At 37.7% G+C, this 27,082-nt stretch overlaps 1 protein-coding gene across 2 annotated transcripts in view; it reads right to left on the bottom strand.

The window, feature by feature from the left end:
* Positions 1–27,082, bottom strand: part of lrrc28 (leucine rich repeat containing 28) — a 61,219-nt gene that overhangs the window by 11,226 nt on the left and 22,911 nt on the right. Inside the window, exons 6-8 of one of the 2 annotated variants that reach the window (XM_060853151.1) lie at positions 21,996–22,202; positions 9,764–9,866; positions 2,956–3,128 (exon numbers count right to left, since the gene is read on the bottom strand). In XM_060853151.1, the coding sequence (XP_060709134.1) occupies positions 2,956–3,128; positions 9,764–9,866; positions 21,996–22,202 (483 nt within the window). The remainder of the gene's footprint in view (positions 1–2,955; positions 3,129–9,763; positions 9,867–21,995; positions 22,203–27,082) is intronic. The other variant, XM_060853152.1, reaches the window with a different exon arrangement.

Genomic DNA, 27,082 nt, shown 5'->3' with positions numbered 1-27,082 from the left:
AACCTGAGTAAAAAGTCATCTTTTAAAGTGCATCTTAAATAAAGGGAGAAAGTGTGCAAGAGGAAAGGGTAAATGTGTGGGTCTGAAAGAGAGATAGACACACACAGACTGACAGCCAAACACTGCTGATATCTCAGAGTTGTACTCTTTCCAGTTCTACCTCAAGTGTATGCTTAAGTAATGTAGCAGTCATTAAAGATTATATTTACTGTTTTGGATGATTCATCAGATTCACTACTTTATATCCTGCATAATACAAAGACATGACAAAATGTAAACTTAAAGGCGAGGTTCAATTTTCCTGTAGATAAACTGAACTTTTTCGGGGATTTGTTTTTCCATAGATATGCAAACCACACACATATCAAGCTCCTTCTCTATTCTTCAGAAAGGCTGCACTAAAATTAATATTTGAGGTTTTGCAATTTTCCAATTATCATAGCCGGACTTAAAGATTTTACTAAAATCCAAAGGATGAAAGCCTGAAGAGGCACGGTTGCAGATGGCAATTAAGTGCCTATCATAGCTCCCTGGGGCAAGTAAAAACAAATGCAGTCTGCTCTAGTATTGCTCAGTTAAAGCCAGATGAGAGAAAACTATGTCACATAATCTAAACTGTTATCCAATTGCCAAGATGACCTATAACCTCCTTAGTGTTGTTTTAGCAGCAAATTCGGCCTTGGATTGTGAGCTCAATAATTTGGGTGAGGTAATGCTTGAAATTAAAAGCTTTTCAATTTCAAAGGTCTAAAGTAGTATACATCTTTATGTTTCTTTAAAGAAAGTTCCATAGTGTAATGCATGATGCATTTTTAAAATTCATTCATGGGGTGTGTGTATCACTGGAAAGGACTACATTTGTTGCCTGTCCCCACCTGCCCTTGAGCAGGTGGTGTTTAGCTGGCTTCTTGGAATATTGAAGCCCATCTGGTGTTGATACACCAACAGTGTCGAAAGGGAGGGAGTTCCAAGTATTTGTCCAAGTGGTACTGAAGGAATGGTGATATTGTTCCAAGTCAGGCTGGTGCACTGACTACAGGGAATCTGGAGCTGGGAATGTGTGTATATGCTACTACCTCTGCTTTAGTAGGTGGTAAATGTTTTGGGTTTGGAAGGTGGTGTGTTATTGCAGTACACCTTATTAGTAGTATACACTGCTGCTACTGCTGGGAGGTAGTAAATGTTTAAGCTGCAGGATGGAGTGTTGATTTCTAGCATGCCAACCACGAACACAATTTGACTTTGATACAGATGTGACTTATTACAAAGTGTAACCAAATTATGCAAAATGTCAGCTTACACAACCAATTAATTGAATTAATTTTTGGATCATTAATACAAGCACATTTGCTATTTTCTGCCAAAGGTTAAGAATGATTGGGTCTCTTTGGATAGGAGTGTGGAAACAGAATATTTTGCAACTCTGCAAAAGTGATTCGGGAGAAAATACTCTGGAAGTTGCAAGTTTGGTTCTAGGATGGCCAGGTTTTCTGGGAGTGGGGCTTGGCAATCCTAGAACAAGCGCAGCAGGTACTGGGTGTGAAGGGCAGCTGGACAGAAGACCTACCTCAAATGATCCAGCTATGAACTGGAGATTTTAACAGAACTAATGAAACAAAAGAACCCTCACACACACACCCCACCCCATGTACTACTCATTTCAATCCATGTCACGTTACCTCCAGCAAACTCATACCCGTCTTGCATTCCATGCCAATGTAGGCAACACCACGGGTCCTAATGGTCTCTGTGCCTCTGCTCACACCCAGGGCCCTTTATAGCACTTGTCAATAGTGCCAGTTCATACCAAATCATCGCCCTTTCCACTACACTTCCTATTCCAATTCACCCAGTATCCATCATGTGCAGAACTCAGCAGACATGCTGAGATAAAAATAATGATCTCAACGTCCACAACATACTTTATTTAGAAGGAAACACTCATTCGTGAAAAAAAACCCCACTAAATTCACAGTCCTTCAACTACATAATCCCTTTCAAGAACAAACATTTCATTAATATATAATCCTTTAGAAAAACAGTGGAATATCTCACTTCAACTAAATTGAAATTACAGTCATCCTAGTCTGTTAATGGAAGGGTTTAAAATCAGCTGTGCAGAACTACACAATAATGGACATCCTCAGGCTTATGTCATCAGACAGAGTAAAACAGCAAGCATTCTATTACAGGAGAAATCTCAAATATTTCAAAGGGTAGGAGTTTCAAATGCATTGACACTTGACAGTTGTATTTGAAAATTCCTTTTGACGGTTGTCTTTGTCAATTTCAATAAGCATGACAGTTGATGTGTTTATGCACTTCTTACCCACATTAGCTTCTACCTTTAACAATCGGAATGAACACCTGACTGTCCCCTAAGATGTCGCAGGGCCATATCTAAAGGGATACCTTACCTCGACGAAGAACTCTGCAGAACCTCTATCATACACATCTGTGTTCCACACAGCCAGCTCATTAAAATCAGACACCATTGGAGACAGACACAGATTTGTGCAAGGAGCTTGCATGAGAAATACATGAGCAAAACATGCCCTGCCTCTTATAGATGCTAAGTTCAATTGTTAAGGAGCCCTTTAATTGTCGACATCCATCATTTTGCTATGCAATCGGAGGGATTCTACGTTTTGCAAAGTTTAGGATGTGTTTCAAGAGATTGTTGGAATAACAGATGAAACTGGATCTAGCTCCTATTATTTTAAATACAACTAATTGCTTTTGTTGGTCTTAAATGTTCACAAAAAAAAGTAATGTGTTGAGAATATCCAGTAGTCATCCCCAGTTCCCAACTAACAAGCAACAACGAAATATGTTCTTTATCTTAAACGCACTGTGATGATTCTGTAGCTTTTAATGTTAAAATTAAAATAAACTTTACATTTTCTTTCAGACATGAAGCTGTGACCATTAATAGAAAGAATAAGTTAGACATGCCTTTCTTAGACGTGTGGTAAAATTTGTAGATGGTCCTCATAACCATTTCTTGAAGTGGTGGGACAGTATCATTTTCTGTTCCTATTGTCTGGATTTCATCAGGTACAGTAATGGTCAGCTGTCTGTGGGTGAATGAAAGTTTCACTTCTTCATTTTTCAAAGAGGAACCACAACTGTGGTTAAATAGGGAAGAAAAACACACACCCAAAAGTCATTGCCATGTTAGAGTTACCATTGTACATGACACCACAACAACCTTTGTTTGCTATTGTACTAAAGTGTACACATTTCCAAACATATTCTGCATACCATGTGCTTTCTTTTATTCATTTATGGAACGTAATGTCACTGGTTGGGCTGGCATTTTTTTCCCAAATTCGGTAATGTTGACTTTGCCATGAGTCTGATTTCTCTTTACACTAATGTTAATAATCTCCCTTTAATTTCAAAATAAATATTTTAGGAGACAAAGGCACAACCAGTATAGCGTGAATAATTTTACATCAATATAAGCAAATTGAAATAACCAAAGAAACTGGACCTAGCTCCCAATATTGAATGAAGGGTGCCAGCATTCACTACATTTACTCACAGGATGATGACATGATTTTCAGTGCCACTTACTGGAAATTAGTGCAGTGGCATTGACTGGAGCTCTCAAAACTGTGTGAACTAGACCACATCATCCAATTAGACTGAATGAAGACATAATGAGATATGACATCGGGTGTGTTCATTTCCATGTTAAATCAGATAGGGAAAGTGAAAGGTAGGGAGGGAAAGAAAAATTGGATTCCAAGAAAGACAAAGTTTATTTAAAAGCTTAAGGAAGGAGATTCCTCACTTACATGAATTTTTACTAGGGAGGGGTAGGAGAGGGCATTTACCAGAAAAGAAGATTTATCATTTCATAAGCTTATTTACACGAGAATGGACAAACAGTAACATTTTCTGGCAAGTTCTAACTTAAGGACAGAAACTGAATCATAGTAAACAATTAAAGGATGCTATAAAGTGGAATATACATAGTAGCTGTATGTGGATGACAATGTGGACAATACCAACTGACTGCAACAGGTCAGCGAACAGAATGGACAGAAAAGTGGCATATGAACCTAATACAGAAATAAGAAGTGATGCAATCTGGCAAAAGGAGAAAGGGCAAGGCAATAGAATAAACTATACAGTTCTCAGTGTATGGGGACAAATATATCGGGGAAGAGTGGCATTAGATGCAACATTTGAGGTGGCACAACATTTTGAGATGTTGTCAAAGAAGAGGATATCTTGGACTTCAATAAACAAAGGAATTGAGCATAAAGGCAGAGCTGTCATGCAGAAACTGTTTCAAGCTCTGGTTGGCCTTCAAGCAAGGGTGGATCCGTTTTGATCACCACACTTAGGGAAGAATCCGAGGGTTTTTGAGAGGGTAGAGAGGATATTTACTAGAATGGTTCCAGGCAATTTTAGCTACAAGGTTAGGTTAAAAAGTTGGAGTGGTTCTTTTTGAAGCACAAAAGATTGGACGGAGATCTTATAGAAGTCTGAAACTAAGACAGTGACAGATAAGGTGAGCAACAAAAGAAAAACTTTTCACATTTGCTGACGGTAAAAGGACTATGAGTCACAGATATAAAAAGGTTTCAGCTTAGCAACACAGGAGTCTGCATATAATAGCAGAGTATTTAGAAATATATAACTTGGAAGTGCTGGTGTTGGACTGAGGTGGACAATGTTAAAAACCATATAACACCAAGTTTTGGTCCAACAGCTTTATTTGGAAGCACTAGCTTTTGGAACGCTGCTCCATCAGGAGGTTGTGGAGGTTAAGGTCATGCTCACAGAATTTATAGCCAATGGAGTACTATGTCATGGAGATGGGATACAGTAAACAGTCTTAGGTTAAAACTTTCATCTCTTATAATGGGATATGCTAGTTTCTGTTCTTTGATATGTAAATCCCAGAACTTCTTTTAAATTACATCCTCAAGATAGCTCAGCTTTTTAAACAATAGGTGTGAAGTCTGTGTCCCAATGCTATGTCAGACTGACAAACCCTCTGGATAGTTTTACAGAGTTTTACATGGATTCATGATCTTTTTGAGCAAAATAAAATGTAATGTAATTCTGCAAAAACAAATCCACCCCATAAGCTTATATGTGTGCGCATGTAGGAGCGACTGATTGATTGTGCATGTAAGTGCATATGATACAGTGTGTGTATATATGTGTGTAAGCTCAGTTAAGTGCGTGTGAGAGTATGATGGATGCGTGTGTTGGTGTGAGTGCAGGGGATATATGTGTGTGCACGAGAGAGAGCTTGTGTACGAGGGAGGGTCTGTGTTGTTATGGGTGTGTGTCCCTCACTCATACACAAGCTCTCTCTGCAGACCCTCCCTCATACACAAGCTCTCTCTCATATACACACATACATCCCCACATTCACACCAACACATGCACCCTCTCACAAATATCTCATCACACTCACTCTCTCTCACACACACACACTTAACTAACCTTACAAACACTCTACCACGTGCACTCACACCCACACACTCACATGCACAATCAATCTGTCGCTCCTACATGCGCACACATATAAGCTTATAGGGTGGACTTGTTTTTGCAGAATTACATTACATTTTATTTTTGCTCAAAAACATCATGAATCCATGTAAAACTCTGTAAAACAATACAAAGGGTTTGCCAGGAGAAAGTGAGGACTGCAGATGCTAGAGATCAGAACTGAAAATGTGTTGCTGGAAAAGCGCAGCAGGTCAGGCAGCATCCAAAGAGCAGGAGAAACGTCGATTCTCCTGCTCTTTGGATGCTGCCTGATCTGCTGCGCTTTTCCAGCAACACATTTTCAGCAAAGGGTTTGTCAGTCTGACATAGCATTGGGACACAGACAGACTTCACACCTATTGTTTAAAAACTGAGCTATCTTGAGAATGTAATTTAAAAGAAGTTTGGAGATTTACATATCAAAGAACAGAAACTAGCATATCCCATTATAAGAGATGAAAGTTTTAATCCAAGACTGTTTACTGTATCACATCTCCATGACACAGGACTCCATTGGCTATAAATTCTGTGAACATGATCTTAACCTCCACAACCACCTCCAAAAGCTAGTGCTTCCAAATAAAGCTGTTGGACTATAATGGGGTGTTGTGTGATTTTTTGAGGAGGAAACAGGCAGGATAGATAAAGCTGAAGCAACAGATGTAATATGTTTGAAATTTCAGAAAGCATCTGATAAGTAGACTAATGTGTGATACCTTAATAATATAAGAGTCCAGGTTCTAGAGGCAGTATGTCAGCATGGACAGAAGATTGGCTAATTAATAGAAGACAGAGAGTTTGGATAAGAAATCATGTTCAGGATGGCATTCTGCAACGAGTGAAAGGCCAAAGGGATCAGTGCTGGGGCCATAATTATTTTATTTATGACTTAGATGAAGAAAATGCATGTACTGCAGCCACATTTGCAGATGGCACAAAAATAGTTGGGAAGGAAAGTTGTGAGGATGACACAAAGAGTCTGCACAGGAATATGGTCAGGTTAAGTGAGGGGGCAAATACTTGGCTGAGAAAATGAGAATGTTTGCATTTTTATTGAATGAATAAAGCAGCTGAACGTTATTTAAACTGGCAAAGACTGCGGAACAGAGGGGTTTGGGAAAGCTAGCATCCAAGTTCAGTCGAAGGCAAATGGAATGTTGGCCTTTATTTCAAAGGGAATGGAGTATAATGGTAGGGAGGTTTTGGTGAAACTATACAAAACACTAACCAGACCACAGTTGTAACACAGTTTTGGGCCCCTTATCTAAGGAAAGATATACTGGCATTGGAGGTAGTCCAGTTCACTAGGTCAGGACAGTCTTATGAAAGGTTGAACCTATACACATTGCAATTTATCACAGGCAAAAACGATCAAGATTCCGAGATGGCTTGACAGGATAAATGAAAATAGGTTGTTTCTGATTATGGGAGAGTCTGAATCAGAGGACAATCTCAGGTAAATGGTCACACATTAATGAAAGACATAAGGAGGGTAGTGAATCTGTGGAATTCTTTAGCACAGCAGGCTGTCTAGACTTGGTTGTTTATATTCAAGGTTGAGATAGACTTTTAATCAGCAAGGGAAATAAAGGCTATTGGGAAAAAGCATGCAAGTGGAGTTGAATGTTATCAAATCATCCCTGATCTCATTGAATGCTGGAACCGAGTTGATGGGCTGAATGGCTTACTTCTGCTCTTATGCCACATGATGTTCGGAAAAACTTTTATCTAAAACAATGACCCGGAATGCACTGAACATGAGAATGGTGTAAGTGGAAATGAACAACTATTAATATAAAATAGCAGTTGAGTAAAATAAATTTGCAGGCTAAAGGAATAGAACTGAGCAATGGGAATGATTAATTTCTCTACAAAGAGAACAGTTTTGGGTGGGCCAAACAGCCTTCTTCTGTGTTGTACTGACTCTATGACTCTTGGGTTTAGAGGGTAATTCATGGGTAGGTATATTAACTTCACACTATTCTGTGCATTCCAAACTCAAATCTTCAGGCACAGTTCCATTTTCATAGAGTTTTCACAGGAGCAAAGGTCCTCAGACTGCAATTTTCAAACCATCAGAGTTAACTGTGTAAGTGCAGTTTTCAGACAAAGCTATCCAATTTGCACTTCAAAAATAATTATTTTCATAGCAAAATTTGGTCCAATATAAAATAAAATTACACACCTGTTTATTTTGTACCAATGACCATTCTGCAGCCAGTATGTTTGAACACTCACCAAAAGCAGATAAATAAAGTTATTCACCACCTAATGATCTGATTCATTAAGCATGGAAAGCACTATAAATCACTCGTACCGTGAAAACAACAATGCTATAAGCTTTTGTTGCATTATGGATAGGTTTCAAAGTGAATGCTTACATACAACTCATTTGTCCTTTCACCTCAACATGCAAGTTAAACAGTTAACTCACCAAGGAAGATTTGTTTAGGAGGGTACATTTCAATATCTAGGTCCTCAAGATTTATTGTGCTGCACAGATCTGATTGGAAGTCACATTCATGCCAGAAATATCTCACTTTGTTTTATTCCACAGTAAACTACTTCTCAACTTCTGATTCTTATGCCAGCAAACTTGTACGGAATATTTTAATAAAAATCTACCTTTATTTACAAGTGACTTGCCTGTTGGATCATCATAAATTCAATTCAGATTAATTGTTGGGCAAAAATTAAAAAGCACATAAAATGGAAAAGTCATGATCTGCCAACTGTGAAGATTAAATATGTCTTTTGTTCAGAAAAGAATCATACAATCCTGATTATCCTCCCACAGGCAACAATCTCCAATAACCCAGAAACATGGAACCGCAATAAACAAAGCAAGGCAGTAAGTAATGATCTGGGACTGAATAGCAACACATCTTTTTGCTTTTATGTTTTTAGAATTTTCGTAGAATCCTTTGTCCAAATTAAACCTTTGAATTTCCCATCAGGAAAGTAACAGATAAACAAGGGAAATGATGATCCTCAGCTTCAGGCAACATACACTCAAGTTCCTATGACATGTCTTATGACTTCACCTAAATCCCCTGCCCACATTACTCCTGTATATTGCAATTCTCTCAATACTGATCCCCATAATGCCATGAACATCATAAAGAAGAACAAACACAAAGAAAGTTGCAAGGCAGAGATAATTAAACATTTCATAAATTGTGGGTAACAATTGTGAGTGTTGCTGAACAAAGAGACCTTGGAGTGCAGGCTTATAGTTCCTTGAAAATGGAGTCGCAGGTAGGTAGGATAGTAAAGGCGGTGTTTGGTATGCTTTCCTTTATTGGTCAGAGTATTGAGTACAAGAGTTGTGATGTCATGTTGCGGCTGTACAGGACATTGGTTAGGCCACTGTTGGAATATTGCGTATAATTCTGGTCTCCTTCCTATCGGAAATATGTTGTGAAACTTGAAAGAGTTCAGAAAAGATTTACAAGTATGTTGCCAGGGTTGGAGGATTTGAGCTACAGGAAGAGGCTATACAGGCTGGGGCTATTTTCCCTGGAGCGTAGGAGGCTGAGGGGTGACCTTATAGAGGTTTATGGGGGGCATGGATGGGATAAATAGACAAAGTTATTTCCCTGTGTGGGGGAGTCCAGAACTAGAGGCATAGGTTTAGGGTGAGAAGGGAAAGATATAAAAGGTATCTAAGGGGCAACTTTTTCACATAGAGGGTAGTACATGTATGGAATGAGCTGCCAGAGGAATTGGTGGAGGTTGGTACAATTGAAACATTTAAAAGGCATTTGGATGAGTATATGGATAGGAAGGGTTTGGACGGATATGGGCCGGGTGCTGGCAGGCGGGACTAGATTGGGTTGGGATATCTGGTTGGCATGGACGGGTTGGACCGAAGGGTCTGTTTCTATGCTGTACATCTCTATGACTCTATGATTAAAATACATTTAAATTTACAAAATTTTCCTTTGTGTAGGTATCCACTAAAAAAAATTGCCCATTTAAGACCTACATATTCCAAATCTCCAGAAGTTACTCCTGCTGAGCATAATGGTTGTAAACCCATTTTGATCGTTTCTGAACATCAATTGCACAGCATATACTTACTTTTACAGAATGTGATTACTGCTACTGATGAACTGTAACAATTGCAATTTGTTTTCAGTCTGTTAAAATGACATTTTGCTCTTAGCAATCTGTTCAGTGATACTACTAATCACAGTGATACACTGATGCTGAATATGAAAATTTTAAAAGTTGTCCTTACCCACTGTGACCAATAACTTTGTTGTATAGGTATGATGGTAGTCCATACAGCTGAAAGTTGTTATCTACGTATACGTATTGTAGTTCTGGATATCGCCCTAGGTCTTAAAAAAACACAAGAATGAACCAAAGAGATTGCCATTACAGAAAGTTCTTACAAATAATGGTGAATAGCAAAGAAATCGTACATTTAAAGTGAGAATTTAGTTTTAATCAGAATCATTCTGGTTATTCTGAACTGAATCTTTTCAGAAAACTGTTGAATGATTCTTCTGTTTTGATGTCGTTGCTGGCAAGACAGTAAATTTTCCTCTCTACAAATAGAGATTCCTTATTTTTAAGGTATTGATTTTCATACTTTTATTACCCTCAGTTGGTTTATTTATTTTGCTTATAGTATGGAGTTCAGAGATACATTGCAGGGGGAGATAAAGCACCAGATGTCGATAGAGGCAGACGTTGCCCAGGTGAATATTCTGTGGCATGGCCTCAAATCCAAATCTGTTATTGACCTCGTTATCATATGCATTGCTCTTGAGTGAGCACAAGACTATGGAGGGTTTTTCCTCACTTTGTGTAATAACCTGTTGCTCATTTCAAATCTGCTGGATTTGTGAAAATGCCAGACATGTTGATCTAGAAGCTTATTTACAATGCCTGAGCTGCCCAACAACACTGTAGCAATAGAAACATCTGGTCATAGATGCTAACTCCATGAGTTAACAGTTTAAAAGTAAAATATACTAGAGAGTAAACAATATTTGTGTAAGTACAGACCAGTGCAAGTTAGTAAACACGTGGTCACAGAATAAGGAAGGAGAAGGACCAATTTAAAAAAAACAGCTGCTGTTAAATCACTGAGACAAAGTTACAGAAACAGGACCTGAAACAGTACAAGAGTCATAATGATGTTCATGTGATAGTTCTGACTATGTTGATATCAAAAGCACTATAACCAAAGTTTTCAAAGTGGCATATCAATATGCTGTCAATTTGCAAAATGATTTCCTCCAAATCAGATTATTCAGTTCAGAACATCAAAAAAAAATTAGCATTTCATTAGTTCCAAGGAGGTTATGAATAATTAGGCTAAAAGGAACTTTAAACTTTACTATGTCCAGGTGAATTGTGGGCATGGCTGAATTTAGTTTAGAGCACTTGGCCCATTTTCTTAGCCAGGACTATGCAATAAAGGAGAAAGACTTTAAACTGTTATTTATTTTACAAGTTTTCTTATGGCTCCAAGAACCACAATAATAAAGCTAACATTAATTGTAAAGGTGATTCTTCAGTTGTTTTATATAGATGCATGAAGTGTGCCACCTTAGCATTTAAAATTTCAGAAGAGGGGCATGGATAGGATAAATAGACAAGGTCTTTTTCCCTGGAGTGGGGGAGTCCAGAACTAGAGGGCAGAGGTTTAGGGTGAGAGGAAAAAATTTTAAAAGGGATCTAAGGGACAACTTTTTCACGCAGAGGGTGGTGAATGTATAGAATGATGGAGACTGGTACAATTAAACAATTAAAAGGCATCTGTATGGGTATATGAATAAGAAGGGTTTAGAGGGATATGGGCCAAGTGCTGGCAAACGGGACCAGATTAAGTTAGAATATCTGGTCGACATGGACAAGTTGGACCAAAGGGCCTGTTTCTGTGCTGCACATCTCTAGGACTCTAAAAATAGAAAATCACTTGGGCCAAACTACCTTCTTTCACCAACACTGAGCTTTTAAAATTGCATTGGCAATTCCTGGTTCATTGACAATTTTCATGTAACAATTGAAAAATGGTAGTCAGGATCTTTTCTGTCTGTTCGCTGAATGATAACATAGATCAGAGGCCAATAACTTGTCCATTTAACATTCCATTAAAATCTTTTTTTTACTTATTCTACAATTATTTCCTCTCCAGCAGTCTATCTACTGGATGGATTCCACACCCCACAGCTAGATTTTAGAGTTTACAACAAAGGCCTAGAATTTCTATCTTTTACATTTAAAAGGTATTACTAAGTGCTTAAAAATTGTTTTCTATTTAACTTATTAGTCATTTCAGCTCATTCATTCCCCATTTTAACTTCTCCATTGCCCTTCTGTATCTGATTATTAGTAACGCTACTCCAATTTTAGTCTGCACTTTTTGGGTTTGTTTACTTTGTCATAAAACCTTATTCTTAAAACCTCCATCATCATGCAACAAATCTATATTGTGTTTCAGCCCTGCTATAATTAGTATTCCTGCTCTAATCCATTGTTCTTTGCCAACTGATCTACCCAGTTAAATTTGGCCAGATCGTTTCCTGTCTCTATGTACTCTTCTTTTTGCCCTTTCACTGTTTCTATAAGTGCTCTTTGTCCCTCTCTGTTTTCACGCTAAATGTAATTATGCTGTGACTGCTATTTCTCATTTTACTTCACTATTCACAATAAGTTAATTGTCCACTTCACTTCGGTGAGTGTGAAAGAACAGAGGAATAGACATAAACATATTTTACATATTCAGTTCAGCCCTGTAGTTTCTTTTCTACATTACACATTTGGTGCATAGTTAACAATGAAGTCTTTATATAAGCCCTCAAAATAAGTGGAATGAGTTGGCTGATGCAGCATATCTACAGTTGAAGGGGATACACAGTATGTTCTGAGGCTCAAGAGAGGCCATAATGCTATTTGCAAGAAAGATGTGGGGTAGGTGTACAACAAAGGGTTAAAGAAAGAAAAGATTTTGCCAGTACTAATTTTATAGGAAATTTATGATTTAGGTTTTGAAGGTAAAATTCTAATTTTGTTTGCACTTTGAAAGGTGTGTAAGGAATTATAATTGTTATTGTTTCTCTTTGGTTTACGATTAGGAAAACAAAAGGCTCCCATGACATCAATGGAGAATTTTAAAAGTGAACAGAAAATATTAAGGCTAAAATTATGCATAAATAGTTACCTAAAAAAATAATTACAATCATCAGTGCTTTAAGAGTAGAACATGACGCTCATGGATATAAAACATGTTATGAAGGAATAAAATTTTAAAAACATTCCAATATAGGAATTTTACATGGTTTGATCTTGTCCAATAGTTACGCTCTAATGAAATCTTTGGAGATCTACAGAAACATCAGCTTCAAAGTTAGTGTTTTACATGCCAAAATCACATGAATAAATGGACAGGAACAAACTGTAAATGATTATGGTATAACTGCAATTCATGTAGTTTGAATTATTACTAAATTTGGTCCCAAACGTACGCCATCTCTCTAGCTTTGGCAGCATCAATAGTGATAAACTATAACAATGATAACATTTGGGTTGTGATTGCTCCAAGCTTTTAAGACCCAGGAGATAATGGAGGGGAAATATGGCAAGGAAAGGTGAGATCATATTTCTCTACAAAAACTCTCCTCTGGAGAAACAAAATGACTACAGTAACTGATATTTGCTCCAAGATGAGATCTTACACATCCGTAGGTAGACTCCAAAAACAATTATACCTAAGAGGATAGCTGGAATAAAATAAACACATGATAGTCCCAGCAGGGGAAAATAAAATCAGCTTTGTGAACTTATTAGAAGAGCAGTTTATAACCAGGGAATAGAATAAGATGGAAGGAAAGCTTTCAGTATTATGGTGCAATTGAGACAGCGAGTTAAAGACTTGAGGAAATACTGAACATGAGATGATGGCCAATGCAGCCCTGGGGGAAATGTCTGAATGGAGAAATCAGTGACTAAAATCCAGAGTACTCTAGTACATTTAGCTGATTTCATACTTTGAAGAACACTATTTCCTGAAAGAAATTGAATGACGTTATTAATACCTCAGAGATGAGAACTTGGCTGCACTAGGTCTGGATCCAGTGTTTAATTAATGAGTACAAAATAAAAAATGTAGTTTCTGAACCAAGTGAGATGACATTGCCTCTAGTTAAAATATCCTCCAATATTTGGTGGAGGGAAATAATTGTAAGCTTGCCACAAACTATCTGTGAGCCCAGAGTCTTTCAACCTGAAAATACAATATTAAGGACAGCAGGTGACTGAGTCCCTGTAACAATCAAGGCAACAGGCACTGAATGTCTTTTCTTCTTCATATTATGAAACAGCCGTAGTGAAAAAAAAATGTCATGATGAGCAGGTGCAGTGGCACAGCATGCTGGAACTCTGACATTCTGTGCCACTTTCAGACAGGATGTGGATTTGTTCTTTCATTCGCCATGTGGTGCATTCCGTGCTGTTGTGGGAAGGTACAGAGCGAATGGCAGGTGCATCCTCCTAGGGAGGGAATAAATCTGATCGAGTGAACCGACTGATGTCTCCCCACCTTGTAGCTGCTCCTATGTATATAAATCTGGGGCATTTAATTAAAAGTTACATAATATATATTATACATATATTTAACATATGCATATTATTATAGATATTTTAATATTAAAAATCACTCCCATCTGCCACAGTCTGATGTCACATTCTTCAAACTGGCTAAAATAAAGAACAATCTCAAAACTTGTTCTAAACTGGAAACTAAACCAACCAAACAAAGTTAAATATTTGGTCATTCTCATTACCTGTCAGGAAGCTGGGAAAGGGTCCAAATTAAGGCTTCAAACATAATACTATGAAAAATTTAGATACTTTGCAACAGGATTTATGGAATCTTAAAATGTAACAGCAAACTTTTTTACACTATTTTTGACAAGGGCTATCCTTCAAGATTTCAACCTTTCACAAAAGTATAGTGGTTTAAGTGATATTTTTCTAACAGATCTGTCTGTTAGCAATTCCTTAGATTTTACAATCGGAGTACACAATGCAGAGTTTGCCAGCATACATCAAGATTACTCTCCTTGTTTATAATGTGTACACACTATTCTCTCATGCTGCAACACAATTTAATTTCTTTTCCTTTCCAAATTATTTTAAAACCCGCCTGGGAAATGATTTTTCAACAGCTTTATTCAATTAAGGGTTTATATTGAAGCAAATATCAGCTTTTGTTTCGATTCAGCGAAAATGCCTGTGTGTTAGCACTTTTTGTTTACAATACTATACTCCCAGGAGACCAGAATAAAAGTAAAAAACTATCCACTGCTAAAAAAACACATTTCATTGAAGCCTTTTGTCTAATGCTCCACAAGACAATTTACAAGAAAAAACAATTAAGCCAAAACAAGTTCTATACAGTACCATACAAGAGTGCTGATTGATTGACAAGTGGACTTGTAAAGGCATTGCCGTGGAGACTGCACCAGTTGCTAATGACTGACAGTTAACTGCCAAGCTTAGGTTAGATTTTAAACCAGTACGGTTCACTTGATTTGTCAAGAAATGACCTTGGACAGTGGTTGTTATCAATTTTGTTGAGTTGAAACGGATATAGTGTGTGTGTACATTCTTTGTGTGTATAAAGAATATAGCCTTGCAATTAATATATGCACCATTACATGCATGTCCTGGATTATCCTTGAAAAACAAGTGCCATATAACATTTGATCACCAGGTAAAGCTAGCTGTGTAAACCATTATGCAACAGCAAATGAGCGATACTTCCCATCAACAGAATGCAATCAAGCCAAAAACAGTTTCTGCCTGTCACATAAATGAATTTTGTGGTTTATGAATTTCAGTGCCACTATGTTGCTAGTTATGCAGGGCCTATGTCCCAAAGGTTAGTGGAGCATATCAAACAGCCTATCCTTTCAGCAATTCATAACAGCAACCATTGTAGAGATACTTAACCATTCCATCTTGGAAAATGCACAACACAGTGTCCAACATGAGATCTAACTCCACACTCGGACATCTGCCACATAATCTTGAGTGTGCAAAAGATTGTACTGACACCGATGTTAAGATAGTCAGTCATGCTCTCAGAGTGATGCGTTACCATGCACCGGAAGCTACATACATTAATACATAGGACTCTGCTATTTGATGTACCTACACTGTACCTGTTTCAACTCAACAGTACAGGTGACAGGCATTCACTGGCTTATTTCGCAGGGCTGTGTCTTGACCAGGGACAACATGCTTGTCTTAAAATGTCAACAAAGCCTGGGAAGTTAAAAGCTAACCATCACTAACTGATGCATTCTTCATAGCAACCACTTGGCCATCCAATCAACACTCTCCTCTAATATCATAACTGCAGATTTTCCCTTTAAATTGTTCTAATGAGTGCAAGATGAAAAGTTTCGATAAATCTCTTTTCTCAGCAATGAATGCCCTTTTGTTTCATGTCACACAGACAATTTAGTTAATTGAATGGACCTGTTAATTTTTATTTTGCATGCAAATTAGTTTAAAGGAGCCCCCTTGTGCATGACCTGTGCAAGAACTTTGTTGCATCGGGAGTTGTGCAACCATGCAGGACATTTGTATGTCTATAAAATTCAAGATATTTGCTTGATTAATAGCAAGACTAGCAGCTCAAAATGCTTATTTTTGTTTTATTTGTTCATGTGAGGTGGGTATTGCTGGCATTTATCACCCACTCCTAATTGCACTGGAAAAGATGGTGGTGAGCTGCCTTCTTGAAAACTCCAGTTCCTAGGATTCTGACGTGAAGTGATGAATAAATTCTGTAACGAGTAAAGGACTGATTTTAAGTACACATTAATGAACGTTTGATTATGTTACTTTTGATAAAAAAGCGGTTGAGATTGCGGGATCTTTTCATTAAAGCATTGAGAGATAGAATTTCTACACGTGATATGGTGGTTTGAGGCTTAAATTTCTCTCAAGAATTTCAGCACAATATTTCTGATCCATCACTAAGTTAAGCAAATATTCAGGATGTATATTTAAATGGTTTATAATGCCACTTCTCTCGAGTTTACATCAAAACTATGTCAAAAGCTTAAAATTACATGCCATTATCAAGTCAAAGAAATAGTCTTCAGTCCTATCCAACTATAAGACGATCCTTAAGATTTATTGAAATCCAGTCAGTTGTTTGTGTACTTTAAAAATCCTGAACTTCATCCAAAACTCTGGAAAATCAAGACTTAATAAGGAAAAGAATACAATGGGCTAGATTTTCCCATTTTTAGGTTGCATTATTGTCAGGAATTTCACAGTCAGTGTTCCATCATAGTTCATTCTGATCTTTCTCCGCTATTTCCTGCTCCTCATTAGTTATGCAACCAACCTCTTTGGCTTTCTTCTAGTGACATCATATGGCAGGAGAGGCAAAATCCTCATGCTACTGACCAGGTGCACACCATTTCAGATGTAGAAAGCTAGGAACTTGGAATCCAATACAGCCCTTCAGGTCTTCACTTAGGAGCTTAGGGACACTTGTGACTTGCATGCTCTTCCTGGTCACTTTGAGCACAAGTACACACAGCCATCTCATACACCTACACAGGATACAAACTATAGCTCTTAACTTGTAGAAAACTAAATTGAAATTATCATTGGTTTAATCTAATTTGGTCAACCACACATGCTAGTACCACAATGAATTTAATCATTTTGTGCCCCATGGTTTTCATTAAAACTGTTTGGGTCTTTCCACTCCAGTTTGGTTGTTGGGCACAACAAAATTTACAGGCATTTCATCATTGTTGCAATTATGACATAAGAAGCATTCATATCTTCCAACAGAGATCTTTTGAGAGTTTCTGAGCAATGTTGATGTTTGCCAACTCGACATGTTTGTTAGATAAAGTGATTATACCAACTAGCTGTTGCTCTGAAAGCTCTGGACTAAGTTTGATTTGATGAACCTCCTGTGACGATTGTAACTATGCAAATAACTTTTGAGGATTTATTCTGATAGGTATTTTAATGTCAGGTCGGTGCTCGGTACTTGTTTGCAAGGCATATTTAGTCTTGGGTACCTTCTTCAGGACAGACTCCTTCTTCTACTGGGCTTTCGCTAACCTAAATTTCACAAGTCTTACTGAATAAATGTTAAATGTTAGCAAATATTATGAAGTCAAATGAGTGTATGTTCACTTTAAAGTAGAGTGTTTTCTGTATTTTTAAGTAAACTTAACGTGCAGGCTCAGTTGCCTGAAAGGAATGGCTCGGAGACAGGCTGTTCCAAAATCATTACATGTAACAATTGACTATTAAGTGGATAACGGAGTTTTGGTTCTTGTTTTACAACAATTCAAATTTAACTGATTAGTTTAAATTATGTTCAGGTTACTAAAACTCAATTGAGTTTGAATTTATTGTTTTGACAACATCGGACCAATGACAAGAAATGATGTTGGGGGGACTTCAGCTTGCACTGATTATGACATACACTTTGGGAATTCCTTGTTTATGGGAAATTGCAATTCCCAATCCCTGCCACAAATGGGGTTCATCAGTTTACCTACACCTGGCAACGTAGGGTAGACACATGCTGATCTATTCAGTGTAGTGCGCATGCAGCCCTGGGCATTTTTGTGCATCAGAGACTTGTTATTGCTCAATCTTGTGTGGCTGTATGCCACTTGTCCCTCCAAGAATTTGGAAGTTGATCGCTCGGAGGTCACATAACTATTTAGCGAGTCTCGTTCATTATCGGAATTAACTAGATAAATCACTCCACCAATCAGAATTGAGAAAGAGCTATCAATCTGCCAATCTTTTCCGTGTCCAGACTGGGTGAGGTTTCCTATGTTGAGTTAAATTAAGCCACAGGCTCCACACCTGGTGGCGCTCCTCTATCAATCCCCTAAGGTTCCTGCTTTGCAACCGAATTCCCCCAGAACCTAAAGACTTTGGTTTCCTGGAAACTGCTCAGCAGGTCATGGGAATAACACTGATGGATTGCTAGTCATCATCGTTTATGCTCGGAACTATAACAATATCTGATAGTCTTCAAACCTCCGACTTTCGTTTTTGATTAATGAAAAAATTCTTAACAAATGTTTTCACTTTTGGTATTCTTGCACTGGTCCAAGAATTTCACCTCCAGCGGCATAATACAATTGCTCCTGGGTGTCCCTCTTAATCATGGTCTCAGTTCCAAAAACCAACAAAACGGAATCTAGGTCCTATTCCATTTTTCCAATTGGCAGATTTGATGGCTCTTTCTCAATTCTATGGGTAGTTGTGCATGGCCATTCTTACCTGGTGAAGTGAACTGGTTAATTCTGATAAAGATTGAGACGCCCTCATGCTAAATAGTTATGCGACCCCAGAGCAGTCTTTGTCCAACTACTCAGAGGGACAAATGGCATACAACCACACAAGACTCAGCAATAACAAGTCAGTGATGCCCTTAGATTCCAGGGCTGTACGCATGCTAAACTGAATGGATCAGCGTGTCAAGATTAGAACGATGCTGGAAAAGTACAGCAGGTCAGGCAGCATCTGAGAGCAGGAAAATCAATGTTTTGGGCAAAAGCCCTTCAAACTGGATCAGCATGTGCGTACCCTACATCGCACTGCACCGCATTCTTGACAGGGATTGGGAAGTGCAATTATTTCCCAAACATGAGAAATTCCCAGTAAATGGGGGTCATAAGCTTGAGTTGATTAGGTGCCCCACAACATCATTCCCTGTCATTGGTTCAATGGTGTCAAAACAATGAAGTCAAACTCAATTGTATAACGTGAACATAATTTAAACTAGTCAGTTAAATTCGAATTGTTCTCAAAACAGCAACTAAAACTCAGGTATCCTTTAACAGCCAATTGTTATATGTATCTATTTTGGAACAACTCATTTCCCAGCTGTTCCTTTTGGGAAGTTAAGCCTGCACTTTAAGTTTATTTCAAAATTCAGAAGATGCTCTCTATTTTAAAGTGAACATACACTCATTCAACTTTGTAACATAAATGTTACACGTTTAACAGCTGGATTTTCACCCCCAGTGAGAAGTGGGCTTCTGGACAGTGACAGATTGCAAGAGGGAAAGGTGGAGAAAAGTGGTGTTTGTGCTAAATTGTCAATTTGTAATAAAATACATGAAAATCTCAGAGTTTTTTGTTGCCTCATTCAATATATGGATATGGGTCCGTTAGTCATTAGAGATGAAAAATTTAGGTTAACTCCCAATACAAGTTGGGTTGACAGAAGAGTTAACTTATATGCTGGGTCTAGGTCTGACTATGATTTTTGGCACTGGCAAAATAGGGTTCAAATATATATTATTTCCCCATTGCTATGAAATGAACAATGTGATTATGGGGAAAGGGGAAACAGAATTAAAATTACAAACAAATCAAGAATGTTCATGTCAGAGAATCATACTACATTCTAGATCATTAGATTCTGAATATATTAACATTTTTCTTCTAATTACTAAAGACTACTTTGTCACACAAATTTCAATCTTCATATTTTTCAAAATTAAATGAATCAATTTTTGAATGGAAAGCTAAGATTTTGGTAGGAACTATAATAACATTTATCTATAAACTGAGAAAAGCTTAAAGTGTACTCAGTCTGAATAAATTCTTTTACAAACCAGTGATTTTGTTACAGTGTAACTATTCTATAATATGTGCATAATGCAGTCTGGCAAGTAAAACTTAACATGCCTGTACACAGCCAAAATCAAAATTGACTCAATTTGGAGTGCATGTGATAATTTTCAAATCAACTATCTGGTCACACTTCACAGGCGAAACGCTAAAGAAATAATGAAACAGATGACCACTTTAGACACGGCTCATTTCCATCTGCAATGGATAATTTATTTAGTTAATAAGCTGCAAATTGAAGTGAAACTTTGAACAGCTAATGCTGAAACAGCTATAAACTCGGATGAATTAATAAGATTAGGTTTCTATTTAAATATTGTGTCCTCAAGTATAATTATCAACTTTTTGCTTTGCCTGATGCTAGAAAAGTAATACAGGTACACAATTCTTTATCCATGCTCCTTGGGGGCCAGTTATTTTTTTGATTTTGGAATTTTTTGGATTTCAGAATAATTGAGATTTTCGCACTGAAATACAAAAACTTTTATCAACAGCAGACCCACGTGTGACTGGTACGAGCGCTGAGACACAATTGACCCCTGGCAGTGCTGGGCCACACCACCACGTCACATCTGAGTGAAGGAGGTTGAGTGGTGTGGAGTTTGGTCAGCTTTTTGCACACCAAACAACTTTGTTATGCAGAAAAAAAAACTTCACGAGAAAACTTCGGATATCAGAATTTCAGATAAAGGATTGTGTACCTGTGTAAATTTCGAATAAGGTTCAACATGAATCTGAAGCAAAGCAAGTTACCTTGGAGGGGATCATGTCATCATATGACTGCTGAGACTAACTCATCCTCCAGATAGAGGAGATCCTGGAGTCAATCTATGTCATACACTACTGTGACCCAAACATATACTTGGACAGGTTCCTTTCCTATTTCTGGGTCAGTAACTCTAGAATTCATTAGTGAGTATCATCAGTACTTTTAGTAGTGATTCAAGGAGGAGACCAACCCTCATGTTAACCAGAGATGAACAACAAAGGTAGTCTTGCCCACATCAGGCACAATTCAAAAGGATCTTGCCTTCCCTGTCATAAATGCATCTCATTATCCATTACTGGGTAACCAATTAAAAAAACTGAAAAATATGCAGCTAAGATTTCTGAAGCAACAACTCACCACTTCATTTATGAAGATATCAAAAAATATTCAAGTTAATATTTTTCTTATACATTGTAATCATTTCATAAGAAATCTTCACAAGGCATAAAGTCTGGCCAATTTCCACAATGTTAATATAATGCTAGCAGTAATGTAACATCTTGAATCTGTGAACGCTTCACTTGTGAATCGAGCACAAGCAAAATATTTTATCGGAATCATAAATTTCCACCTTGCTTTCATTAGTTCAGAGGATTGTCTCATGCTCCCATTAGTTACATAAGAGGTTCATTGTGTTCTGGGAATTTTCAAAATACATGAGAATATCGATAATTACAACTAAAATGGATATTGTCCACAGCCAAGTTGTCACTCGATGTGTGATAAGCATCGTTACTGGCATGATACCAGTATGATTTAGCCTAAAACATTAAGGTTTTAAATTATTCTATTATAGCTTGGGAATTGAAATGGTGAATCACTGTACAAGAATCCTTAAGAGAAACTAAAAGTTAACAGATGTGAAATAACAACAAAATAAAAGTCACCTTTCAAATCTTGCATGATTAAAGATCAGTTGAAAATAGTAAGTTTCAATAACAACTTGTATTGATGTAACGCCGTCATTGTAGCAAAAGGTTCTAAGGTACATTATACTAATGTTATTATATTCAGTGATAACAATACAATACTTGAAACTCACCTTGTGGTAAACATTTTAAACTATTGCTCGTCACAGAGAGTTCATTCAAATTTGGAAGCATACAAAGCTGTCTCGGCAGATTCGTAAGGTGGTTTCGGTCAGCTGCCAAATATTGCAAGGCGAAGCATAAATGAAGGCTCTCTGGCAACGCCGTCAAGCAATTGGTTGAGATGTCGAGAGTTTGCAGCTCTCTTAGATCTCCAATTTCTGCTCAAGACAAAAAAATCACAACCACAATCATAAACCACTTACACTAGTTTCATTATAGAGTTCATGATGAAAAAGAATACACATTTTATTACAGAAACATTCCCACCATCAAAAATATAACAGGACTAAACTGAATTTTGTATTGTTATTCTTGAATTGGAGAAACTACCTTCCATATTGTTGTTTCTTTTTCTAGAGAAAAAAAATCCAATTTCCTGTCCAATTTTGTACAGATGCATTCAAATTCACATTCACACGTGCGGGACTTGAGATCAAAATCTTGCTTTTAGGAAAGGCTACAATTAGTTTCATAAAAATATACTTTGGTTAAGATGAAATGCGCCAATTTTTTTAAGAATGTGGTCACTTGACATAATTGCTTACTTCAGGGAAGGAAATGGGAGAATGGATACAGTGCAGAGTTATGCAATGTGTGATGACAATGGAACACAGACCCAAATTACTTTTAGAAGTATTGAACTGCTAAGTAGTATTTTTTCTGATAAACTAAAAGCAAGGATAAAAAGCCAAAAACAGCTGGTACATAAATCCTGAGAATATAATTCCTGTGGTGGATAATACACAGTCCCCAGAGAGATTGTGGAATGTTACACCTGGGGGTGTCAAAGAACTTCAGACAGAAAGAACACTTCAAAAGTAAAGATACAATGTAAAACCTGAACTACATTTTGTGGTTGGAGAGATAAATGGAGGTTAATTACACATTAGCAGAAACCAGCTCATGCCACTTATATGCCACCCAGACTCTGAACACTATATAAGGTAAAGAAAAACAATTATGGGTGAAAGACATGCTTGTTTCCTCTACCAGTAATATACAAGAGTGTATGTTCCAGAGGTGATAACTGAAGACCAGTCACTAGGCACCCATTTTCGTAGGTAAAAGACAGAGTCACAACTTTGCAAAGACACCACTGAAAAGAAAACACGATAGCTCCATTCAGTTAAATTGGAGAATCAAGAATCTCCACACCAAGTGCCAAGGTGAGTGGGACCAGAACCACATAACTAAATAGCCACAATATTTCACCAGCCACTACTCACAGAAAAACCAAAAAAACTAACTTCTGTACTTTTTGTTCTAATTGTTATGTGCAACGTGACCACTGATTACGAACACATCATTGGAACATAGCAACAGCACAATGCAATTTGTGTTACTGAATCTGCTCTGTCATTTAATACGATCGTGGCTGAATGAACACTTCAATGCCTTTTATCTAAACTATGCCACAACCCTCAACACCAACGATAATCAAAAACATATCAAGTTCTGCTTTAAATATATACGAATAATGAACTTTTACACCCCTCTGGAGAGTGAATTCCAAAGATTCACAATGCTCTAGGTTAAAAAAGGTCTCAGTCCCAAATGAGTCGGGCAGCAAGGAAACAGAGCCTTCAGTCCAACTAGTCCACACTGACTATGTTCGCAAAGAAAACTAAATCAGTTCCACTTGCCTACATTTGGCCCATATTCCTCCAAACCTTTCTATGTACCTATCTAAATATCTTTCAAACATTGTAAATATACCCGCACCCACCTCTTCTGCTGGTTCATTCCACACACTAACCACTCCCCTTCTGGCAACAATATCTTTCTAACATGACCAAAACTGTACACACTACTCTAGGTGCAGTCTAGCCAAGGTTCGATGCAACTAAAGAAAGGCATCACCGCGCATAAAATCAAGTCGTCGTGCATTAATGGTTAACATCCTATGAGCCTTCCTATTAGCATTATGCCAGCTTTCACCGACTTATCGACAAGGACACCCAAATCCCTTTGTTTTTCTATACTTGCCCATCTCTCAGCATTTAAGAAAGACTCTGTTCTTCCTATCAAAGCAGATAACCTCACATTTTTCACAATATATTCCATCTACCATATTCTTCCATTGTCCAAAGCCTGTCTAAATCTTGAAAATATTTTACATTTTCTTCAACACATACTCCTACTTAGCTTTGTATCATCTACTAATTTGGAATTTTTACATTTAGTTCCTTTGTCCAAATCATTCATCTATATTGTGAACTGCTGGAGTCCAAGTACTGAATCTTGTGATACCTCACTGGTCACAGCCCATCAACTTCTACTGTTTTCTTCTTTACCCATGCCGATACATGACTTTCTATATCATATACTTTAAATTTTGCAAACAACCCTTCTGTGGAGGACCTTATCAAAATCCGAAAGGCCAAATAGATCACATCCATTGGCTCCCCTTCATCAATTTTATTGATCTCACCAAAAAACTCAACACAATTTTCCATTCGTAAATCTATATGAAATCCGATCATTTTCATACAAACATCCAATTATCAAGTACTTTTTAACAGATTCTAGCAGTGTCCCGACTGCTGATGTCATGCTGATAGTTTTTGCAGTTCGTGTTTTTCCCTTTCACCTTTCTTAGTGGGGTGATATTTGCAAGCAATCTTTGCAGAATCTATGAACTTTTGGAAGATGATTACTAATGCATTCACCATCTCTGCAGCTACCTCCTTCAACACATCAGGCCAACAGAAACCTATCAACTTTCAGCTTCAATGATTACATCAGTACAATCTTCTTCCTAATACTAAATTCCTTCAACTCCTCATTCTCCCTAATCACTCTGTAGCATGCGCTTAATTTTGTCTTTTTGACATCATTCTGTATTTGAGGCACACTCAATGCTAGCCTTTCCTGTCTTCTAATCAGACTCTGTCAGAGACTCAAAGATCAATCGGTCCATCACTCCTGCGCCAGTCAAAACCAACCACCGAACTATTCTAATCCTATTTTTCCAGCAAGGGCACATCTAAATAAGTCTTCAATGGAATGAGGGTTTCTGCCTCTACCACCCTTACAGGCAGCGAGTTCCAGATTCCCACGACCTCTAGGTAAAACACGTTTTCCTCATATTGCCTCTAAATCTTTTGCCCGTTGTTTTAAAATTATGCCCCTGGTCACTGATCCTTCCATCAAGGGAATTTCTTTTTCCTGACTACTCTGTGTACACCCCTCATAATTTTATACATCTCAATCAGGTCCTCTCTCAATCTCCTCTGCTCTAAGGAAAACAACCCCAGTCTGTCCAATCACTTTTCATAACTGAAACTCTCCAGCCCAAGCAACATCCTGATAAACCTCCTCTGCACCTCTGCAATGCCATCACATCCTTCCTATGTGGGCTCATGAATGGCACACAATACTGTGGCTGTGGCCTAACCAATGTTTTGTACAGTTCTTGTATAACCTTCTTTCAGTTTTTTGCTTCATTTCCTGCTTTCAGCTTAATTCCCTTCCAATCCTCAGGTTACCAACTCCAGGGCAAATTTAGACCAACGCTAAAAACACAAGAAAATCTGCGAGGTTATCAGTCCAGTTCTGTTCAGATCTAACTTGCACAACCTGTACAGGTGCCACTTGCTCCAGGATCCCATCATCTCAGAAATCTGATGCTGTTCCTCCTCCACCAGTTCTCCAAACAGATGTTCAATTGATCAATCGCCCTGTTAAGCTCTCTGCCATCCAGCACTGGAAGATTTCTTGGGATTACTGTTCTTGAGATCCTCCTCTTCAATTCCCTTCCCACCTACTAGAATTCTGCAATTACGAACTCTTTCCTTCAGGGTCATTGACACTAACATGGATATGATTTCTGGCCGATTCTCCTCCTCTGTGAGGATATCTTACAGCTGCTCAATGGCTACATTTGCCTGGCACCAGCGAGGCTATACACCATCTTTGAGTCACATTATGTACTGTAGAAAAGCCTGTCCTATCCTCTGACTATGGAATCACCTATCACTACTGCCCTCCATTCTTCTTTTCCAACACCAGCCGACAATCGCTATACCAGCTATCCTTGCCAATGGTCACTGCACAAGTTCCAAATCCCAGAGCTCAAGTTTATGTCAGCAGTGACATTTCCTGAAGATGCATTTGTCTGGAACTCATGCTCTGTCCATGACTTTACATTGTTATGAAGGTGTAGGTGTGTACTGTACCTTTGAGAGAGAAAGCTAGCAAGGACTGACTGAAAGCAGAGAGAGTGCTAAACAAGGTAAAAATATAACACTTGTTTGAAACAAATAGCTGAAGTTGCTTTACCATGGAACAAAAACAAATTCAAATTTGGCCAGTTTAAATTATGCTGCAGACACCAAAATCTAATTGAATTTGAATTTAATGTTTTGAACACATCAAACCAATGAAATGATCTAATGTTTTGGGATATAAAACCAGACATTTTGAGCAGTTAGAGGGAGAGCTGCCAACACTATCCAGTGCAAATTGCTAGCTAAATAGCTCTCTAAAAGGTACCTGACCATAAGAAAACTTGTGCAGCAGAAGACTGAAGAACAGACGACCCAGGAAAACACACAGGAAAATTGACAGAGGAAAATTGACAAAGCTGACTGGTTTTGAAACATGATTTTGTTTTGTAAATCTTAAATGGGGTTTTTTTTGGACCAGTATTGTAAAGTGGGAAGTAAAAGACAGGTTTAAGAAAAAGGAATTGTAAATAGTGGTTTTAATGTTCTCTTTGGACTTATAGGATAAAATTGTAAATTTTCACTTTAAATAATGACCTCTGGGATAGTTCTTTGCCTCTCCAAATTTAACAGATTACAGCATGAGGTGAGCTTTTCTGAGAGTTGGCTTTAAATCAGCAGAGGGGTTTAACCTGTGTCATAGCATATCAAACAATATACTATACACTGGACCTTGCTGTCTTGGTATACCCTAACTCCGAAAATCATTTGTTACCCTTAGAATTGTCTAAACGTTGCATTAAAACACACAAGCTTACTGTTCTTTGCTTTTGCTTTACTATTTTACTTTATTTAATTTTACTTCCCTCTAT

The sequence above is a fragment of the Hemiscyllium ocellatum genome, chromosome 39 (genome assembly GCF_020745735.1).
Source record: "Hemiscyllium ocellatum isolate sHemOce1 chromosome 39, sHemOce1.pat.X.cur, whole genome shotgun sequence".
Taxonomy (NCBI): Eukaryota; Metazoa; Chordata; class Chondrichthyes; order Orectolobiformes; family Hemiscylliidae; genus Hemiscyllium; species Hemiscyllium ocellatum.
This window is presented reverse-complemented; position numbering and strand designations above follow the sequence as displayed.